The sequence below is a fragment of the Dermacentor silvarum genome, chromosome 1, assembly GCF_013339745.2.
Source record: "Dermacentor silvarum isolate Dsil-2018 chromosome 1, BIME_Dsil_1.4, whole genome shotgun sequence".
Classification (NCBI taxonomy): domain Eukaryota; kingdom Metazoa; phylum Arthropoda; class Arachnida; order Ixodida; family Ixodidae; genus Dermacentor; species Dermacentor silvarum.
The window spans coordinates 364,823,498-364,847,146 of record NC_051154.1 but is presented as its reverse complement, the minus strand read 5'-3'; the positions used below and the strand labels follow the sequence as shown (position 1 = coordinate 364,847,146).

General features: G+C 46.5%; 1 protein-coding gene across 1 annotated transcript in view; it reads right to left on the bottom strand.

Moving 5' to 3' along the window:
- Nucleotides 1-4,056: 4,056 nt before the first annotated feature.
- LOC119445196 (structural maintenance of chromosomes protein 4) overlaps nt 4,057-23,649 on the bottom strand; it is a 106,474-nt gene continuing 86,881 nt past the window's right edge. Inside the window, exons 23-25 of the mRNA XM_049662942.1 lie at nt 8,096-8,328; nt 6,184-6,367; nt 4,057-4,409 (exon numbers count right to left, since the gene is read on the bottom strand). Of these exons, the coding sequence (XP_049518899.1) occupies nt 4,194-4,409; nt 6,184-6,367; nt 8,096-8,328 (633 nt within the window). The 3' untranslated portion in view covers nt 4,057-4,193. The remainder of the gene's footprint in view (nt 4,410-6,183; nt 6,368-8,095; nt 8,329-23,649) is intronic.

Below are 23,649 nucleotides of genomic sequence, written 5' to 3'. Positions count from 1 at the left end.
CTGACAACGCTTGCCTATCCGCCCTTGAGCCCGCACTTACATCACATGCACTGCACAACATGCCGTCGGAGCAGCGCAATGATCCCTGGATCAGTGCTCTCATCACCATCCTTTCTGATCCATCCACCTCTTCACCATCTCGCGCTCTTCGCCGCCAGGCTACCCACTTCTGCATTCGCGATGGCCTTCTTTATCGTCGTAATTACCTTTCTGACGGACGCAAGTGGCTTCTTGTGATAACCCGACATCTCCGTGACCTTATCTGCGACACTTTCCACGCGGACCCGCAGTGCGCGCATGCCGGCCTCTTCAATACCTACGCTCGACTACGCCTCCGATTTTATTGGCACGGCATGTATAACTACGTGCGAAAGTTCGTTCGCTCCTTTACTCAGTGCCAACGCCGTAAATTACCTCCCGGACACAATTACAAGCTCCCAGACAATTCAGGACTATTTTCAAGGTTTATTATTTACCTACAAACTTGAAACCTTCAGTGCATATTTCCCATAACAGGGCCCCATTCCCTTTAAAAATAAAATGTTGGGCTTTACCAGGACAGTGAGAAAAGTTTGTAAGCGTTTCATATAACTCCTTACAAACATGCAGAAAACAAGTTCATATTTTCCCCTCTAATCAACACCGACAAGTCGTAATTTGTTTTCTCATTACCCTTAACATGGCAAATCAGTTCTGTGGAAGCCTGTTAATTGGAATAAAGCACAAGCAAGGAATAAACTGTGATCCACTCGAAGTGTAACATGAAAATACAAAGGAAACCCATATGGGTTTCTTGGAAAGAAAGCCTCGCAGTTGAAGAAAAATTCGTCCTGGTCTAGGATTTTTGTCTTGCACCCTTAACGTGCCTCTCATTCCCTCTAAATATAAACTCTGAATAAGCTAGTTCTCTCAGGACCGCAAAACGCAGACATAACATACGTTTTCGAGCTCTTCTATACAGACACACTAACAGCTTGGCTGTAAAATACAGCCCAGTGCAATGCTTCAGCAGCAAACTGAACTGAGCTAAACAGCCTTTCAATGCAGTGCAAAAATTGTGAAGTTCACTCCAATTCGTTTGTTGCTTGGATGCACCCAGCATCCTCGCTCATTACCTGTAACAGCCCGCAATAGCCGAGACTGCAATTAAATTGTCCACCAAGTCAACAACTCTTGTTACCAAATGAAACTACTGTTAGTAGGTGGTTACGTTCGCCCAAAAATCATTTTTATATACTGAGAAAAATTGCCATCCACCAGAATGTAGCTACAAAGGAAACCCATAAGGGTTTCTCAGAAAGCTTCGTAGTTGAGGAAAAATTCGTCCTGGTCTGGGATTTGAACACGGGACGAATGCCTTTCTGGGGCGGTCGCTCTACCATCTGAGCTAACCAGGAGCCCAGCAGATCACAGCCCGTGGGCGAATTGATAAGTGACAACTCAAAGCACATCTACACGGAATGACAAACCAGTTCTGCGGAATTCCGCAAGGTGGAGGGAGTATCATGAAAAGGGAAAATTGTCATCCACCCAAATGTAGCTTCGTGCTACATTTGGGTGGATAATTTCCCCTTTCATGATACTCCCTCCACCTTACGGAATTCTGCAGAACTTATTTACCACATTCTTTATATACGTGCAAACATAGCTAAGCCTCATCAGCACTGGCACTTGGAAGCAGTGGCCATTTCATAATTTTTACGGTACACACATCATGCCTGATAGCACTCTCCTGTTGAACCTGACCCTGAACCCTGACCTTTAACAGAATAAATATACTCGATATGAAATCACTGTACTTTCACGGCTCAAAAGAATGGCGCGGCAGCGATACGGCACTGCTAGTTCCAGTGACCACCACTTAGGACAGGTTTTGCGGCGAATTTGTGAAACTGGGCTGGTCCTAGTAACATCAGCTCAAGTGTTGATTTGGACACCACCTATTTAAGAATGAGAATTTGGAGAATTTCAGAGAATTTATCAGTGAACATAGGATAAAAGAAAATTAAAAATAACAGGGTAATAGTTTTCTTCCTTGAGGTTTCCTCATGGGATCTAATCGGAAGGTTTTGCAGCTGAAACCCCTGCCGCCAGTTCTAATGCAATTGCATTATACATGACGCTTGCCAAACCTATTGATGTAGGCACAAAATAAAGCTGGCCGGTTCCGATCATGCTGTAGCAATACAGTCGCTCAGGAGTAGAATAAACCCTGGAAGTGTTTTGTGTATACATCATATGGATAGGAAGGAATAAAACACGATAGTCATGACACTGCGTCTAAGCAGCACCCACAGCAGAAGCTGGAAGTGGAGCAACCTCGTGAATGATGAAGGTCCCGGAACTGTGTAGAGCTAATAGACATGCACACATCATGCCGCCACTTTAAGCAATTTTTTTCTTAATGTTGCAAATAAGTGGTGAAAACACTTATTTGCATTTAGGAAATTGTAGTCCATGCCTATGTAGCAGCTCCCCTCCAACTGGACAATGTGCAGTTTGTAAGTACAGTTTCTCTTCAATTACAAACAGCATGCACGATTCCACCCCCTCCCCCCCTTGATGTAATACGAGGCCAACAATGCCATGCTTTCTTTCTTGAACAATGCAGATCTAAAAGCTTCATTGTTGAGCAATGCACGCGCAAACAAAGCAATGGTAGGCTCAAAAAGATTCTTAAAAGTTTATGGAAAAAGAAAAGTTCTTAGAAGTTCAAGAGGACGTCACGAAATTTAAACCCAATCTCATGTTATGCCTCAGTCATTTAGCAGTTTTTCAATCTGGTACTGAAACTTATCTTTGCAAGCATGCATCAGAGCTATCACTACAGCCATATAGAGGTTTTCACAGGTTAACCTTCATAAAGTGCACTTAAGAGCTGATGGCTACACGAGTTGGTATTGGTTCATTCTGGAACATGGTGCCACAGAAAAAACATGTGACACGGAAAGCCATGGTAACATGACGTGTGTGTGTGTTGTGTTTTTGCATCCATGTTTCTTCTATGGTGCAATTTTCTAGAACGAAATTGCACATAAGCACAGCCTTCTATGACATGCAATCTTACAGCAGCGTGCTATGCAACTAGGCATCCAAAAGTGACAAATTACGAAGGGCATCTTGAGTCATCCTTTTCAAAAGTGGTGAACGGAAGTCCCACAGTGGCACCTACTATTCCAACAAACTGCTCTTGTACTTATACCTTCAGGGCCACATCCATTACATGGCACAACTATGGGTGAATGACTCAAGACTCGTTTGTTGTCACAGGCCCAGCATTACTTGTAACACATATCTGCCTCACAATTTTGGAGATGCATAATTTACCCAAATGCTAAAACACTATAGCCTTCCCAGAAAGAGAACTAGGTGATGTACTATAAATCGCACCATGGCTTTTGACGTTGTCATACGATGAAACCCCTTGGCAGGCAAAATGAAAAAAAGTAGCAAATGAAATCTGAGTAAAATGTATAAGTGGCTGCGAGTTGTTGTTTGGTGTGCTCCAGTAGTACAACTTGTCAGGAAGCAATGCACAAATATTTGACTTTCACCAGCTGCTTTCCAACTCAATATGGTGCCACAATTTAAGTACTGAGTTTTGAATGGCCTCTGACATACTGGAGCGCTGTAGTCGGCACAACGCATGATGCAACCCAATCTCATAAGCCACCATTTTTACATACTGTGGTCAACACACATATGGGTGGTCAATGAAGTGGGATACCTTGTTCAGGAGCTGAAATTCAGTGCAAAAACAGTTTTTTTTTCTGCTGAATGAGAAGTTCAGCATTCATGTTGTTATTGGCACAAGCAAACCCAGATACACCCAACAGTATTTGCACAACAAGGAAATAATATGTGCGACCAGACACTGCAAGTAGCCAAGAAATCATTGGCGTTGTCTAAGTGATGTTGTGCATGGGCACCGCCTATGCATTGTTGATTGCATATGCAACTGTTATATCCAAAAGAAGTGTTTCCTTTATTAAATCGCATTTGTACACGTGCTTGCACAATTAAAAATGCCTTAAGTGGATATAACAACCACCGATCATGAAATAAAAAGTAAAATTCTCCAATGACAAAGTGCTCATAGGTAATAATTAGAGAGTTCAATGAGCTTAAAGGTGATTCAAATATAAGTTAAAAATTTACATATACAATTATATGAATCAATTCATGCAGTAACGTTAGTCAACACAATTTTCTGGCTGTGGCTCTTCAGGTTGTTCTTCAGGTGGTTGTTGCTCTTCAGGTTCCGCTTTAACCTCTACAAGGTGCCGTGGGTTGATGGTGCACGAGTTGGTGCAGTTGTGCACCTTATAAATACCAATCAGGCGATCGGACAGTTCGAACATGTTGTTCCTCAATGATATGATGATGAACTGCGCATTTCTTGTTTGCTCCTGAAAATGCAAGCAGACAAAAAACGGTGAAACGTCTGGGGCAAGCCATGCAGCATTTCACTACACGAGATTCCAAGGAGGTTGCTTATGGTATACATAATTCAACTCGTTCCTACCATGCTCTGATTTGGTTTGTAGGTCGCAAAGGCTTCTCTACATTTGAACCAGAGAAAGCTTGCACGAGCCATATGTTCAGCTGCTTCCAGAGTAATTAAAGGAGCCACGTGATCTAAATTCTGTCGGATCTCAGTCACACTCGCAGCTCGAAGCTGTGAACACTTTACAGCGCTCCAAACTGAAGTGCAGCACTCTAATGAACCAGGCGAATGTATCCCAAGCGCTCAATTTTGAAGAGCCAAATGTAAATCACAAAGAGGTTTTAAGATAAGGTTGCTGGAGTGGCAGTCCCTGTAGCTTCTTACCAGCAGAGGTAAAGCTCACCTCTACATAACCTCTGTAAAAGAGCTGCAGCAGCAGTAGTCCGTTCACAGTTGAAGTTGGGTTTTGTAAATGATGGGATATATAATTGAAAAGGTTCTTGTTTCTGGCTAAATATTACCTTCGGCAAATTTCTGATATCATCTCCCATAAAATTCCCTGTGATTCAAGTTTTAATCTAAGACAAGCGACACAAAGATGCACGTTGAGCCAAATCCACAATACAAAATCTTGAACCTGCACGATGTAGGATGAAAGCGCTTCCTATATTCTCCACAATACATTAACAGTTCTTTGTGCCTACGGTAAGACGGCAGTGGACTGGCTTCACCTTTGGCACATTATCTTCGCTCCAGTAATTTTATTTGAAAACCTCTTACCTCACCACGATAGCATTTAAGAGACCAGTCAAATATATCATTACTTGAACTTGGCTTGTTTTTCATTACTAATAAATTATCTGCCTACAGCACATGTATATGTGTCAAACAATGTTTAATTTTTTAATTTGGCTCCTTGTATAAAAGGTACATATGTGCGCAGAAGTCTGAAGACCACAGAAGCCACGAAAAAATTTCTCATTCGAAGTCTTAAGAATGCAGACCAAAATCAATTGTACAGTGTACTTGTTCGACCAATGTAATACATTCAGACAATTCCATGCTGCACTGCTGTGCTAGAAGAAATTAATTTTTTTTGCCAATACCATGATCTAGACTTTTGCACCTAACTTCACTTTTCAATGGGTGCTTCAGCTTCAGTAGTTTGGAATGCAAGGACCATTGTAGCGAGTTTTCAAGATCAACACTTTTGCCAATTGCCTCAGGGAAGTTGGCAGATCTACTCGTCCAGTAAACTTGAAGCTGAACTTCAAGCGCCATTTAGAAAGTGTGCTTTGTTGCACGACACAAGAGTTTCTCAAGTTTAGTCTCATGATAAAGCAGTCAAAAAGGTGTCTTAAAATATGACAGCGTACACGTGTGGCATGAATTCACTGAAACTATGACATGCAATGGCGACGATAGCCAAAGGAGACATTTTTTTTCATTCCGCAAGTAGATTCTATCAGTGAGACCATGCACGAAGGAAGCCCTCGTGCTTGCACATAAGTTCTACATGTCATTTATTTATTCACTGTTAACTGATTATATTAGACTAATGCTTATCACACCTACACTCTTTGCAAATGCAGAGCTACACAATGACAAAGGCACATGTCTACAGCGTTTCACTATAAGTATGCCCTTAATCTGGCCAACCCAGCCTACATACCACAAGACCGATAAAAATAAGAATTCTAGTTAGATGAGCTTGCAAGAGGCAGTGCGAGACATACCTTGATATAGTACCCGACGATTGACACATTCCTGATGTCCAGCGCAGCGTCAATCTCGTCCATCACATAGAAGGGTGCTGGCTTGTAGTAATGCAGAGCAAATACAAGTGCCAGAGAGCTCAGTGTTTTCTCACCTCCCGACAAGTTGGATATGTTCTTCCAAGACTTCTTTGGGGGCCGCACACTGTTGGAGATGATTTTGTTATAGCAGTGTAGTGAAAGTGAACACTAAACCCCCCCCCCTTTTTAACTGCAACTGCAGTTACAAGAAATATTACACACTTTCTGGTCCAATGACTCCTGTGGAAAATGCAATGCTGCATGAGGACACTAAGCAAAGCGAAAGTGAAAACTAATGTGAAAAATTGTAGTTAAAACACTTGTAGCAGTTGGTACACAGTAGAATCCCGCTGATACGTTTTTGATGGGACCGTAAAAAAAACAAAAACAACAAAATGTAAGAGTCAGGAAACTGGAAAAATTGAGAAATGAGAGTAGTGTTGAGCTGCACACAATTTCATTTGAATTCTTACGTTTCGAAAAAAAAGTTGCAGTTTCGCACGAGAGCTGAAGCATCGATTGCGATAGCTAATTAGTAGACAGATATATGTATTTAAAGTAAGAATAGTAGTTTTATCGCCCCTATAAACTTAGAAACATTCGCTTATTAACTATATTAACAAGCATGTTGTCAGCACGCACAGGCAAACATGAACACATCACACTTGATGAGCGCGGACACTCGATATCAAAACGCTGGTGTGAGGAAGCGCCGCAGCAGCAGCGAGGGAAGTGACCTTCGTGCTGTCTATCGCTTCAATGCAAACTGAGTGCCGAGAACACACGGCACGCAAAGAGCTACGAACTGCCGACGCACCTACACAGCCTAGATTCTGCCCTCAACGCAGATCACGTTCAAGATACGGCCCGCGCCAGTCGTGTGCGGCGGCGCAGTACGCAGTTGATGCCAAAGTACAATGCCGTGCAGGCGCACACTTTTTCCACATCGCAGATCGCTTTCAAGATACGGTACCGGAGTAACCCCTCTCCCCTTTCTTCCCCCCGTGCCCCGCGGGCGACAGAAGAAGCACGCTTCCGCCCCGCCTTCCTGCTTCGTGCGTGCGGGATTGAACTGCAATCGTTGACTGACCCTCACACGCCTTCATTCGCACATAAAGCATAGGGCGTGCGGCGACGGCGTTATCGCCCTTGGACTTTATACGGTACAGCTATGGCCCCAAAAAATTTTAGGGCCCCAACGCGTCATAGACACCATCTTGAGATAGCAAATAGGGATCTCTAAGGCCATGCTTTTGCTAGTGGAAACTGAAAATACGTCATAGATGTTGCCCCGGCACTTTGGGCAGCCAATCCCATCGTCAAGCTACCAAGCCAAGCGACATGAAAAGTCAACATGGCCGCTTGGGCTGGCGCTGAGCGGCAGTTCGCAACACATTATGCGGGAATGGTCCCACAGTTGCGACGCAACAGCCGGGTTCCCAATGCATTGGGCCTCATGGGGGCTATGGCGGGACTGGCCGAAAACAATGTAAGAGCCGAGAAAACGTAGCACCCGGGAACGAAACAGCGGCGTTTTACTGTATTGTGTATACTTGTTGCTATGGATCACTGGAAACTACCTAGTTCTAACCGGAATTTCACAAATGTCCATTTCCAAGCTAGCTGAACGATCACAGTGCCAGATGTCCGCTTGTAATTTTAGTAAGAAACTCTACGACCCAAACCACTTGAAATCTCATCATACATGCATAACACTGCACCAGCTATTGCCATAACTGCTTTGCAAACTGTGTGAAATTGCAATGTTTCAAAAAGCAGTCGCCGAAACTATAGGCAAAACAGAAGCTCTTTTGTGAAGACCACTCAGAGAAACAACACAACAGAGACCCACCTGAAGACTATGCCTTCGGTGAACGGGTCGAGCGAGTCAACCAGCTCGAGCTCTGCATCACCTCCCAGAGTGAGCATCTGGTACGTCTCCTTCAGCTTGCTGTTGATGATGCCAAATCCCTTCATGAACTCGTTCAGACGCGCCTTGCGCAGGTTGTCGCGATGACGTTGCTGCTCAGCCCGTTTCTTCGTTACCGCTTCCAGCTCAGTGACCCTCTGTTTGTAAGCCTCTTGCTGTAAAAAATTGCGCAGTAGGTGTACCATGTACTAGCTTTGCCTCTGAGCCAATGAAAACTCACAACAGCATACCTGCCAACCTGTGAAGCTTAAAGTTAGTGAAAATCTCAAGGACATAACAATCTAGGCGGTCAGAGGCATTAAAAAATTTGAACTCATCTATGATGACTATCTAAGTATGCCAGTGCCATCATGGATGAAGCGTGTACTGCAGCCGGGCTCCTCTCTGGACAATGCATTGTTCTTTAGACCACACTGACTTGGCTGTTTCTCAATCTTCAGGCCCAATGAGTAAGCCCAAAGCAAGTACCCCTTTGGTATATGGCGCTGCCACGAAAGGATGAAAAGATGTCACAGCTACCACCATATTTTCTTGTATGCATTTTTTTTGCATCCATTTGGTTAAAAAAAGGGTCTATTTACATCATTACATGCGCTCTTTCACTTTCACTGATTTACTATACGTACCACCTATAAGGACTAACTATGGATTAGTGCTTTCATTTTCTTACGTTGCAACAACAAATTTGGAATGCTACACCACACCATTTTACTTGCATAAGCAGCTCATCCACTTTCACGTATTTCGTTTACAAAACAATTCCCATGGTTCAACGCGGTTAATTAAACCAAATTTGTCGAGCGATAGCACGGTTTTACTTGCTTTGGGAAAGGACACAGATGCTGCTCGGTGCGGCAGCAGCAACAAGTGAACTGACCTTCATGCTGCGTCTCGCTTCAATGCGAACTAAGCGTCGAAAGCACAGCGATTACGAAACTACAGTCAAACCTCGTTAATACGTAGTTGGCCGGGAATGACGTTTGGGTACGCACTAAGCGATGTACGAATTAACCGTCAGTGCCGGTTTAGCGGCTACTTACCAGCCAGAAAAGAACGCCACGATCCCCACAAACACACTCTCACGCACACACAGGCACGCTAGCTTTATTCACTGGCAGGCAGCAAAAAGTCAGTTATTTTCACTTGCCGCCGTGGTGGCCTCGCCGCGACGACGGCATCTTCGAAGTCAGCAAGTCCAGCAGCCAGTTTGTCCATTAGGCCTCGCTTCTCTGCGAACGCTCGCATCACTGCCACAGCACGCGCCGCGTCGGATAGTGAAGGGCCGTCGTCCACTTCGACATCGCTGTCCTCCTCACTTTCGCTTGAAGCTGGACGAGGTGCGACGGCAGCAACAATGTCGCTGTCTGAAAAGTCCGGGGAGGTGGTCACGTCGCCGTCGACATCTCGGAAGGTGCCGAAGTTCACCTCCTCATCTGCTGCACCTTGCCGCTCGAGCACTTCAACCAAAAGGTTCTCGCAGTCCTCGGCGTCTTCACCGTCCGCGTCGTCGTCGCCTTCAAGTATTTTGAATTGCGCTCGCGTGAAACAATTCTGTATTGTTGCTGGCTGGACCTCCCTCCATGAGTGCGCGAGTAGGTGTACAGCGCCCAGTAGGTCTATGGTGTACGTTTTGCCGCTATCCATAACGAGCAACATCCTCCGTAGCAGATTTTTGCGGTACGTCTGCTTCACTGAGCGGATGATGCCCTGATCGAGGGGCTGGGCGAGCGCTGTCGTGTTCGGGGCAAAAAGAGCAGCTTAATTGCCGTCAGGTTGTCCAAATCGACATGCGCCGACGCATTGTCGAGAACGATCAGGACATTCATTTTCTTGGCAGCAAAACGGCGGTCCAGCTGGCGCACATACTCCTCGAACAGCTGAGCAGTCATCCACGCCTTTTTGTTGTGCTTGTAAATGACATCGGATGGCAAACGGGCGCCTTTGAAGCAACGCGGTTTTCCGTACCTGCCGATCACCATCAGTGGCAGCTTCTCACTACCGGTCATGTTGACGCCGAAAGCGACCGATACCCGATTTTTGGCATGTTTCCCGCCGGTGCACTTTTCATTCTTAAATGCCAATGTCCTGTCCGGAAGCAGGCAGTAGAAAAGTGCCGACTCATCAAAATTGAAAATGTCGGCGGCATCGTAGGCTGCCAAGGCTTCCTGCAATTCGTTGTGCTGCCACTCATCAGCGCCTTCTTTGTCCGCTGCAGCAGCCTCACCGCAAACAGCTTTCCCCACTATGCTGTAGCGAGCTTTAAATCTCGACAACCAGCCATTGCTGCAGGCAAAACCGGTGCAATTCAGCTGAGCTGCGAAAGTTAGCGCTTTCTCAGCCAGAAGGGGTCCACTGACTGGCAGGTTCATGCTACGCGCCTTCTTCAACCAAAGCAGCAGGGCCTTTTCTACTTCGGGAAAAGCAGAGTCTCTGATGCGGCACCTCTTCAGATTGCTGCCTGAGCCGCCCCACAACTTTTCGCGAGCGTTCCATATTCCGCACACAGTCGTCAGAGGCAAGTTCTTCTCACGGGCTACCGCAGATTTCTTCGCTCCATTTTCAATGGTGCGAATGATTTCCAGTTTTTCCTTTACACTCAAACGTGATACGGCATAACAGCCTTCACGTGCAAATTAAATCGCACAATACGCGCACCAAACAATGCAAAAAAAAGGACACACCGCGCAAAAGAACGTTGTAAAAGCACACAACACTACGCAAAAGCACACCACCACTGCCGTTAGCACTGGTGGACACGGGAGAATGAAAGAAAAGAATAAAGAAACGTGGCGTTTGAGCCGTTACGATGCTTGGATTGGATTCCAAAGTGACAGCGAATTCCCCTACCCTCAGCTCCTGCGGGCTACCAGAAGCTAATCTCGAAGGCCACGCTTTTGCGCCCTTTGATCGGCAACAACCGTACGAACAAAAAATACGTCGACGTGGCCATGTTGTGACGTCACTACGCTGACAATTGTAGTTTACCAATCTCGAAGGCCATGCTTTTGCGTGCTTCGATCGGCAACTCCTGTCGTCGCCACTGAAATTTTGGCGATTTTCTGCCCGTGAACATATAAAAACAAAGAAAATGGTACGTACTAACCGTATGTAATGCAACAAGCGACTACGGCTTAAGCGGTCAGCCAATACATGGGGTACAATGGGGACCGGGTGGGGGAATCTTCGCGACTACGTTTAAACCGGACTTACACATTAAGCGGGTACGTATTAACGAGGTTTGACTGTACCAGCACTCAGTGCCAGGGGCGTAGCCAGAAATTTTTTTCGGGGGGGGTTCATCGGCCCGACCGGGGGGGGGGGGCAAGCGTCCGCTTTCCTCTACGTGACGTGATCGATAATAAATATCGGTAGTTTAAGCACCCTCTATGTATGTATATCAAAGACATGGGACCCCCCCTCCCCCCTCGCGTGTGTGTGTGCTAGAGCACTGCACGGGCTCGGGCTTACCCGAAAGCCCGGGCCCGTGGGCCGGGCCGGGCCGAACTGTTTTTTCACGGGCTCGGGCTGGGCTCGGACACGGCGTGTGCTTTTTGACCCGGGCCCGGGCCGGGCTCAGGCTTTCTGGTGGTGTGCATGTAACGTGCAGTGAGTTATTCTCGGGCGACTCAACTCTGAAAAACATTATTTTTCGGTCTCGGGCCGGGTTCGGGCCAGTTTAGAGTCGGGCTCGGGCCGGGCTCGGGCCTAAGGTAAAGGGGTGGCCGGCCGGGCCGGGCGGGTAACGTAGATTATGTCCGGGCCCGGGCCGGGCCCGGGTCTCGCCATAAAAGTTTTGATCGGGCTCAGGCGGGCCACCCAACGTAATAACGGGCCCGGGCCGGGCCCGGGCTGAAAAAATCGGCCCGTGCAGTGCTCTAGTGTGTGCTTGTCAAGAAATTAAGTAAAAAGTAATGTAAGCTCAGTAAAATACAGTAAGTACGACAGGTACAGTGGGCGTTTGCAGCAACCGTCTCTCATCGCGCCACTGAATGGACCAGTCTTCGAAAACGCATCATTGAGACGACCCGCCCGATCGGAGAAGACATCATTAATTGTTAATCTCCGTTAAGCGTGGATGGCGTCGTCCTCGTCGGGGCGAAGTGCGTTTCACAGGTCAAGGACGGCTATACATGTGAAAATGCACGTGTTACCAGGCTATACCTACTCCCATAGCAATAGCTTGTTCGCTGCGTCTTTGCGCTAGAAAACTTAAATACGCGCAAAAACGAGTAATGCTTTTTTTACGAAGCTTTCGTCGCCTTGCATTTCCTGTGGCAAGTGCATGGGCTGCTGTGTCTTCCGCTGTGTGCGAGCGTGCAGCCGTCATTTGCCTTTACGTCATGGCATGTGTACGCATTTTAAGTAGTGCGTGCGAGTCATTTCTGCTTCACTTAGGCCGGTGCAAACAGGAAGCGGCCTTGTACCTCACAGAATCTCGACTGATTGGTGTACTAGTGATGCAGGAATGAACTCCGGTCTTGTTCAGTGCATAGTGCAGATAATCAATTTCTCAGCACGCGTGAACTCCGACGAGAACTGTCAGCGCCTGCAACAAGAGTTTACTTACGCTGTACTGCGCACATGTAATCCATGCTTGTCGGCTGTCTGTTTCGTGCATTCTGTTGCGAGTCGGTGGAATTTCACTGCTGGCATCAACCCTTTGGTGGGCACATTGCTGGTTTGGGATTCCACAACACAACAGCAACTACCAGCCTTTCGCAATTGCTGGTTGGGGATTCAGCAACACAACAGTAACTACCAGCCTTCCGTAGGGGCGCAATCGCAAACGAGAGACGTTCTGCGCTGCAGACTATGGCTACGTTCACAGTTGGGAAGCGGCAAGCGGGTGGAGAGGCCAAAGCGGCCGGAAAGGCCAAAGCGGCCGCAAAATCTTTTCCGCGCATGTCCAAGTTCACATTTGTTTTGCTACCACCGCGGCCGCCGCTGCCGCTTTCGTCCACATCCATCTAGTCTGCGTACGTTTGTCGGCGTGGTGGTGCTCATTATCATATTATTTCGAGCGGTATGTTCATTCACTGACCCACCCGTCATCAAAAGTGATCATCTTGCGCAATTTCGCCTGTCATCTGCGACCTTCGGTAAATACCTCGTTGGCGTTCTGTAATTCTCTTCACACGGGCGCGGTAGCGCTGTGTCACAGGTTGCTGCCTAGGCGTGATTACATTTCTTTAATAGCTTTTATTTACAAGTTGTAATAACATTTCATCAATTCGTATTATTTTCGGCGCCTCCAGGACACGAAAGTGGCAACGGGAACACCAAAGCTAAAACCCGGGCTGGCCCTTTGTGTTGAGGCTCGCCAAAGCCTGCGCGTCCTTCGTGAGACCTACGCTCCCAATCTATCGTCGCGACGAGAAAAGCACCCCGCGACTTCTGCAACATACCGTGCACGTGCGAGGAGAATTATGGAGCGCCAACGAGGAATCTGCCTAACTATTGTCTGTCATGGAAGTGGAAGAAGAAATGGCTTTTATACTTCTACCTACTTGTTTTCTAGAAATAGACAATGAATAAACGGAAGACAAGAAAACCTCGGAAACGGCGGTGGTGGGTTCGCCTGGCTTTGCAAAAGCGCGAGAAGTTGGGTCACGCGACTCCGTTGGCTTCGTTGCCGCGCCTCCAGTCGCGCGACGTTGAATACTATCGCGAGTATTGCTGACAGTACGTTTTAGTACTTCTCTTGTCGTAGAGCAAGGGGTGGTTCTTGATCGCGTCGATCAGCATTGCAGCCTACACGTTTGGTGCCATGTTCAATGTTACGACCTGAAGTTTACATGCTAGTGTAGCTTCCGGTCGAGCAGAACGACTTCGTTTCCGCTTCGCCATGGCGAAAAAATCGGTCCGAGACCAATTTGGCTCGCCGCCTGTTTTTCTGCCTGTTTTGCCGCCTAGGCGGGCGGATTTTTGCAAGATTTTGCCGCTTCCGCCAGCTTCGAGACCAAGTTCCTACGCGAACGCGGCCTAACCGGCACCTGAAGGGAAGCGGTGGAAATGTATACCGGAAATTTCGACCACCTGGAGACTTTAACGTGCACCTAAATCTAAGTAAACGGGCCTCGAGCATTTTCGCCTTCATCTAAAATGCGGCTGCCGCATTTGTTTTGTTGCTTCATTTGTTGCGCATTTGTTGTTTCAGAATGCGGCCGCCACATTCGCGCCCAAAACCTCACAGAGTGTCAAGGCCTTGACAAACACCGTGACAGTTTTTTTCCACATGCAGACATGATTCGCTGTAAATTACCAACCCAAACGGAAGCGCCCAGGAACGAAAGTGTGAAAGTAGCACTGGTTTCTTGAAATATGTCAGCGCGAAGCGACGAGAGCAAAGGGTGGGTTAGTGGGGGGGGGGGGGTGCAAAAAATTTCGGGGGGGGGGTTTGAACCCCCCCAACCCCCCCCTTGGCTACGCCACTGCTCAGTGCACTTTGTCCACATCGCAGGTCGCTTTCAAGATATGGGTGCCCACGCGGCGTATGCAGCAGCCGCTGGTAGTGACAGGCTAAGTCCCAGTTTGACCTTGGCTGAGCTTGAAAGCCAGATTTACGGAACCAGGCGTTTTTTGGGTTTGTACCTGAAGTACTAGAGCTATCGCACTAATAACTCCTATGATAGCAAAATAAATTTGTTGCACGTGTTTCTTAATTTATTCTGTTATTCGCAAAACTTACTGTAATATCTGTATGTATTATACTTGTCTTGTAGTTCCTTGATAGCCCCGTGTGTTAACGAACCCCTGCCACAACCCTTGAGAAGGTTCTGATGTCCTGCCTTTGTGAAAATATAATGTTACATTATGTAAGAAACAATATTGACTGATTAATACATGCATGTGACGCCCTTCACTGAGAAGCTTGTAAATGACAAATAACTGTTTTAAGTTATCTGGTGCACCATTAGACTGCATTTGTGGAACAAGGCAACAGCACCTCATCAGGTGCACATAGAGCGTGGTGTTCACTGAAGGAGGAGTTAAGTGTAAGAACTACAGCACTGCAAATTATTTTCAAGGGTTGCAAACACGGTGAGATTGGAAAATTATTTGCCTTGCCCTAAATAGAGGCAACAGATTTGTAAGCTTCCTAAAGGTGAGCCATTCTCATGGAACAATTGTAATATGTAATTCAGAAGTTATCTGTTCCGTGTGCTCACTCGGGAACCTGGCACCTCTGAACAACTACCGTTTTCTTGCAGCATAACTTGAAAACACTTCATTTGTAACAGTACCCAATGTTCTCATAAATACTGTTATTCTTATATTAAAGAACAAACATTATTCGACAGTTTCGAATAGTGAACTGTCAAACTGAATGCGAATCAAATAGCCTGAACCATTCGAATCGCATAAGAAATTTCCGATATCCACACACCTCTACCATTAAGATATTGAACAGGCAGTAAGTACACTATGAAAAGCTTTCATGGCTTAGCTTCAAAGTTACGAAAATTTAGCGCAAACACAAGAGACAAAGAAGGAAAAAATGCACAACACGAGAGCCGAGACGCTGCTCGTGTCCTTTTTCCTTTGTCCTTCTTTGTGCCTTGTGTTTGCGCTGAAGTTTCGTAAGCATTAATCCAACATTCGAACTAGCTCACTTAACAGTCTTGATTCAGCTTCAAAGGTTCCACCTACAATAAAATACAAGAGTACTTGAAATAGGCTTGCCTTTCGACAATACTCCTGTATCGCAGCCATGTTTGGCTTCATGGCAGACAGGTTCTCCTTGAGCATGGTGGACTTCATCATTAGCGCTTCCTCATTCAGGTCTTCCAAATCCTTGTCTTCCAGCTCAGATAACGTAACTTCTGGCTCGCCATCAATTGTATGGCACCTAAGCTTCTTCAACTGTAAACAGAAAGAACACAGGCACACCCTTATTAGGCTATAAGTGGAATTAAACCACGCAAACCAGCAGTAAAACAGCACTTAAGCTTTCACTACCAGCACCAGTGGACCCAATAGCTGAACAGCGAACATACATTTTTTCCAGTAACACACATCATGAATTAACATGAGACAGTGAGAGATACGTGCAGTGTGAAATGCACAGAGCATTATGTTTCAAAGTAACAGCCATAGAGGAAGGAAAAAAAACAGCATGTATTGAGAGGAGTGTGGCAGAAGTCACAGTATCACTTTAGGCTTCACTGTCTTCATTTATGGGGCAACGTTTGCAAGGATGCTAACTGGTCTTTCTGATGTGACCTCAGTGGCATGGTGCAAATCCCGGAGGCAGCACACTTGGCTAAGAGATGAGAAAGGGTTCGTGCTGATACACAAGTTGGATGTGCCAGGCATTGCAAAGACAGATGTCAGAGCCTCTCCTTAGTGTTCTTTTTCCATGTGCAAAGTCAACAGTGATACAGGAAAAAATTCATGCAGATCCCACAGACTGCGGGATAAATACAGTAGAACCTTGCTCATACGTTCCCAGTTAATACGATTTCCCGGCTCCTACGTTTGCAATCGCCAAAGATACCCAAAACACCATAGAGGAATGTGTTAATACGTTCCCGGAAAATACGATTATTCGGCAGCAACGTTCAGCATCGCGGCAAACTGCGGTCGTATGATACGTTCTGCAGCGAAAAATAATCATTCAGGTGTGCAAAAAGGCCACTCTCGTGTGCTTGTGAAGCGCTAAGTGGCAGACAGCCGCCGCGCGGCTTCTCTACAGTGCTCAATTTACCCCCCCCCCCTCTGCGACTTCTCTGCATTGCTCGTTTGCCCGAACTGACGAAGCGCGGCAGCAGCGGCGAGCGAATTGACCTTTGCGCTAACTCGCCCCTCGCTTCAACGCGAACTACTAAGCGGCAAAAACAGGCGGACGCCATGGATGCTGCGCGCGCGGCGCTACGACTTGCCGCGATAGAAGCAGAGGTGGTGGCAGACAATGCGCCTGAAGACGGCGGCGAGAACGAAGGCTTGCACCCACCGGCTACCTTCACCGAAGCCCTTGCTGGCCTGGAAGCCTTACGAAGCTTCTTTCGCACGAAAGACAACGAAAATGCGGACAAGGGTCTGCAATGTGTGCAAAAGGAGTTGTTCCCGTCCAAGGGTGTGACGCACCAGCAGAAAATACAGTCGAATCTTGATAATTTGAACTCGAAGGAGCCCGAAAATTTGTTCTAATTAAGAGAAGGACTTACCGTATTTACTCGAATCTAGGCCGACTCCGATTCTAAGCCGACCTCCCAAAAGTTCGAAGTCAGAAAAAAAAAACTTACCTCGAATGTAGGCCGAACGAAAAAGCAAGGAAAGCATTCGCAAAATGAAACAGCATTTATTAAATTTGAACATGCCGAGCTCATTCTATGTCACCATCGCTGCTAGCCTCGTCGCTATCTTGCTTACTGCTGACATCTTCAAACAGTGCGCTATATTCAGTACCATCCAGCGCATTAGAGATGCTGCATTTTTGGAAGGAGCGCACGTTGCGGTGCACGCAAAAACCATCTCCCGTGGCCCCCTCCAACGACAGACCGATGCCGAAGTTCCGCCCGGCTTGAATGTTTGACGATGCCTCTACGGCTAGCACAACTACAGTATTTACTCGATTCTCACGCTTCCTCGATTGTAACGCGCACCCGTTTTCCGTGAGGAAAAAAAAGTCCTTTACCAGTACCGCGCACCTCATGCTTTCAAACAGAAATACAACTTTCTGTCATTTGGAAAAATAGATTTCCTCCCGATGCACTGAAGTTGCGATGAATAACAAAAAGTCGCAGTTTCGCCCGAGAGGCGATGCATCGAATGCGATAGCAAATTAGTAGACCGTTATTAACAAGCACGGTGTCACGCACGCACAAGCAAACATGAACACATCTCGCTTGTGGACTGCGGAAACGAACTGTCAGAACGCTGGAGACGAAGCGCGCCTTCGTGCTAGCATGCCTCTCGCTTCAATGCGGAGAAAACACGGCGCGCGGCGGACTTTACCCGTCGCAGATTGCTTTCAAGATAGGGCCAAGGTGATCGCATCGCCGGAGTGGATCGTCGCAGGTTACGTCCTGCTTCGGTCCACTGAAACCGTTCCGCATTGCTTTGCTGGCAAAAATCCTCTCCTTCTGTTTGCGCCAGTCCCGCTCGCAAGTTTCGGATTCTCCGAACGCCCATGATGCGGCCCGATTTCTGTCCGTCTCCGCACAGATGATCACTTTCCTTTTAAATACGGCATCATGATGAACTCGGTACTTCATACTGATAGAGCAGACGCTGAGAACGTGAAGACAGACGGTAGACTATTGCCTAAGCACGTGTACTGCAGCACACGGAGGAAGCTTCCACATGCTACGGTAGCTAGGCTCGACGCGCGTGAGAGGTGGCCATTTTGAAATGCCGACGCAGATTTAGGGTCGTGTTGAAAGTGCGCGTTAAATTCGAGTAAATACAGTATTTCGTTTAGAAAGTGGCACTATAGTGGCATCGCCCATTTGGTGCCATTACGATAACGCCACACCGCGTGCCGATGCTCCACCATACCCGATACGACGCAAGTCAAAATGGCGACGTCGCTTGTGTACTTCAGTTGGCTACTGGCGCGGCTAGTAGCGGCTGAGATACTGACTTTTCTAGATGGCTCTAACTATGCACCATATTTATCAGTTTCAGTTAAAAACTGGCGCGTTTTTTTAAATCCTCGAATCTAAGCCGACCCTAGAGTTTCGTATGTGATTATTTGAAAAAAAACTATCGGCCTAGATTCGAATAAATACGGTATTTTCGACATATTTGTGCACCATAGCGCCACGTACGAACGGTGCGAGTCGTGAAATATGCGGCGTGCAAGCACATAGCGAGCGAGGGCCCCGAAACTGTCTATGCCGGCCAATGTTTGCATCGCGATAGCGCCTCTTCCTTTTCACAACCACAATCTCTCTCTTGCATCCCGATAATGGCAGTGAACAAAACTTCAGGAAGCGGGACGCGCCGGCACGACGACGCGCGCGCGCGGTGACCATCGAAGGTGAGGGAGGAGGGTGGCAGGGAAGCACATTTGGCCTCGGCAACCCCGTCACTTCAGTGGCTCCCCTTACACTCTTTCTTAACTCCCTCGTAGCTCCCTCACCTTCGACTGCCTTCGTGTGCGCCCGCCGGCCCGGCGCCAGCTTAGACAGCTCCCCTAAGTTTCGTTTTCTGCCGTTGAAGCGAGCGTTGGTGGGCGTGGGCAGTTTCGTTGGCCCGACTGGGCCTACGCATTGCTTCCCTCTGCACTGCAGCCGCTCCGTTTGGTTGAGACGTTGGCATGTACACGCGTGTTCCGGCACGACGCTGAAACGGCGACCTTACCATTTGAGAGAGGAAATTTTCACCGAGGTATTTTTTTCTTTCTTTGGTATTTCTCCACGCGGCGTTGAGGGGTCTCTCTTAAGCTTTTGCTTTATGGCGGTGTCAGAGGATTGCCAGTCGGAGGCGCCGCCACGTGATTTGGCGTGCTGCTGAGAGCATTGTCGGTGCGCGGTTATGCTCGAGTTAACCGTCGCAAATGCTTTCGCATTCGAATTACCGAGCATTCTCGCCCATTGGAATACACATAACTTTGATGGGACCACAGCGTCATTCGACTGTAAGTATGTTTTTCAAGAAATAAATGTTTTCTGCCCTTGCACCTCAATATGGGCTTGTCAGCTTCAATTTTTACTGGATTCGGATCGTACTTTTCCCGGATCATACATTTATTTTTCGCGTATTTTTGGAAAACATATGAACGAGGTTCTACTGTACCGTATTTTTGCACGTATAACCCACCCCGAAAATGCGAAACTTTCAGTGGTGAAGTAGAGGTGCGGATTATATGCGAGGTTTTTTCTTTAGTACAGCTTTACGGCAATGTGCATTGTGCCGTGAAGCCCCTACCACAGAGAGTGAATAATCCTCTCTTTATCACGCTAATACTGCTCATTTTGCGCACACAGCCCAATAATATAGCAACCTGTGAAAAAATATTGGGCTGACAAGTCAGATAGAGTTTTCCGCAAGAAAAAAGTGTCATTCAAGAGTGAACAGCTTCAATGCCAAAACTAAAAACTCTGCTCCATACCATGATTCTGATGATGGTTGCAAGTGGAATTTTCTTAGAAATGGGGCGGTGGCTTTTGCCACCACACTCTAGTCAACTGTTTAAGTGTTCAAATTATTTTAATGTAAAATGTTTTTAATTTCTACCTTTTGCTCTATATTAAAGGTTGTATTCTGCGGTTATACAAGAATGGTAGATGGCGACGCCGCGCGGGAAGTCGGAGAAGTGCTTTGACAATCTTCGCCCTCATTTTTTGTTGTCATTTTCGTTTGACTGCTCGCTTGGTGGACATACACAGGCGGGACCAATCTATTCAGTCGTTATGAGCACTGTTCGGTGGCACTTGTTTACCCCTGCACAAAAAGCTGAAAATTGTTCCCATCGTCGAGGAAGTTGGAAACCGCGAAGCGGGAAGACGATATGATGGTGATGAGTCCTGCATGCGTCAGTGGAGAAAGAAGGAAGAAAGCCTCCAAGCTGCGCACCGTGACCGTAGGTTGTTTCGTTGCCCCAAAACTTGGTTTCACCACGTTTTGATGCAGCATTTCCTGCATCAAATGTGCGGCAATAGACGAGGATATATATATTTTTTTCAGTGGGCTGAAATTGAAGGTGCGGATTATATGCCAGGGCAGGTCATACGCGTGAAAAGTATGGTAACTGTGATGCAACATGACAAGTGATACGGAGCGGTCTTTCCTCCTGCCTTGCGCAGTAGATTTTGGCAACAAATGTTTCTTGCAACTATCCTCAGCCATGCCGGTGAACCTTAGAGATGCTGACAGACAAATTTGGCACTGTGCCACCATTATCCATGGCAGCTAAACCTTGTGATGCCACAAGAAAAACTTAGCTAAATATGGCATCCCAATTACACCCCGTTTTTTCCCATTAAACCTTTAGCCATGTAGTTCAGCAAAATACGCTGCAAATGACTGATGGCATGGCTGCGTGGGCTTATTTTTCAGGTGTAAAGCTCTTCATTGTCAGCTAGCAGAGCAGCGAAAATAACCCCCCACTGAGCTCATCAGGTGAGCCAATGCGCCAAACCCCTGGGGGTGGGCACCGACAGCTTTGTTTTAAAACAAAATGAGGTCTGAAGAGATTAGCAGCTCACCTCTCTCGTCCAGCGTGTCACTTTGGCTTGGCGGTCTTGAAAGGCAGCCTCGCTCTGCTCCAGCTGGTTCGTGAGCTCGATCTGCTTTGAACTCAGTGCATTCTCGGCAAATTTTCTGCTGTCGATCCTTGCCTGCACCTCAGCAAGTGTTGCTTCAGGGTCTTCAGTTCCTCCTGCACGAAGGGCGAGTAATTCATGCTTTGGGCTATTATACCAAGTGAGACTAGTTGGCAGCAGATCATGGTAGAGTGTACAACTATAAATGGCATTCGGGGATGATGCACATGCACACACAGTAGAACCGCTTTGATACCGTTTGTTGCTGCTGCGTTTGCCAGCTGTTATGCCACGTTTTCGCGGTCCCGAACTAAAGCTCATTGGCTCCTATGTATTACGTTCCCATTTGATTCATCAACATTCCATAACACTGCTGTGTCTTGCATTGCATTTGAACGAGGCAATCACGTAAATTTAGCAGTGCAGAGGCAAATTCTCTTTCGCATGTTGCTACGAAGACAATAAAGGCATATTTGCTGATAAGTCTGTCAAGCCCTACCTATGGCCCTGCCCCAAAATGCCGGAAGTATGTGATTGTCAGTTCCAAAAACCGAGTCTCGGCTAGTGTTTTATGCCTGTTTCCGAAAGTCAGCTTTGCTGCAAAACAGTTGTTACACTGTGAAGCACACGCAAAATAATCAAGAGAAGATAGGTGCCACTGTCGCAGCATGTGTCACATAGTATGTGTCCCTTAATTATACACATGCTGTCTCTGGCTACAGTACGAGTGCCGAGACGTTTTAAGTGTACTGGCAGTCATTCAGAGCTGTTTTCTGATGTTACTGTGGCGATTCAACGCCTTCCTCACTGTCATGTTTCCCCGCAGTCCCTTGAAATAGGTATCAATGGGGTTCTGCTGTAATTAGCAGAAGCACCAAGTCATAACTGGTGAAAAGACACGTAGGAGACACAGACAAAACGAAGTGCGAACTTGAGTTGGTGCATAATTTCATCTGTATATAACAATACGCTGACTTCACAATATTCAGAGTGTGTGAGCAGTTGCCGTGACGGTGCCATGATGAGAATATTCCTTGCTGCTTTTTTGCTGTACTTCGTTCAAGCTAACATACAGAGAAAGCCAAGAAAAACACCACAGTGGATTTCTTCAGTGAATCTTGGGATATGGTTGCGGAGTGCTCTGTAACACTCAGTACACAACAGCATTTTGCCACCATAGTTTGTTCTTCTCCGAGGAACATTTCACTCTCGCACAAACAACTATTGCATGCTTTCGCTCTTAAAGAAAGGCCAAAGTTATTTTGACGTATCCGCACCTGACAACTCCTAGGTAATTAGCGTAATGTTATAAAAATCAGGAAGCGAAAGCAGTTTCAATTCTGCAAAGAGTACTTTGTGTATCTGTTATGTAGCATGTTCACAATGAATCGAACGGCTTCTTTTGTGTTATGTGAAGTATGCTTATTTGAAGTCTATTTATATATTGATGAAAGGGTCCTGCGTTTAGTATCGCTAGTAATGTTTATCACTGTTCTCGCTACACGAGGCAGGGATAATTAGCCCACAACAAGAACACCACATCGGGCGTTGATGCAATCCACGATACACCGTGTCGACACTGCACTGGCCAGTTATGACCTCTGAAATGAGGCAGCGTGCGCGATGGGATTTTCGGAGGACACCATCAGTTCAATTTGCCACTACTGGTGAAGGCACTGCTCCTACTTCTGGCAGCCGCTCTGTTATGCAGTGTGCGATTGCAGACGTGCATTCGCAAGCAAACGCATGCAATTCAACGATTTGACTAATCTGCGTCTGCAGCAGTTTCCATTTATTGCCTTAGTATTATTTTGTGGCGGCAGTGAAATTTCGTTATATTGAGGTTCAAAATACATGGTGTTCTATTGACCAGAAGTTATAAGAAGCTAAATACTTGGTTATATTGAGAATTTCATTATATTGAAGTTCATTATATTGAAATTGAGCTATCATTTCAGAAATTAAAAAATTTATAACTCGCTTGGAAGTTAGCTATGTAACTAAATTATATATAGTATAGTGTAAAAATATTGTCAAATAGTAATGATGTTGAGTGATCAGAGAATGGCAGTGGTACAAGCATGAATGCTCTATAGACTGATTTGAGCTAAAGTTACAGCATGTCAAACTTTTTACTGCTATGAACCCATAATAACACCCCCCCAGGACAGATTATTACTATTTGAAAATTTCGGTGATAACATTTGCCTATATTATACGTCTACTGCAATCTCCATTTGTTCTACCTACTTGAAAAAAAAAAAA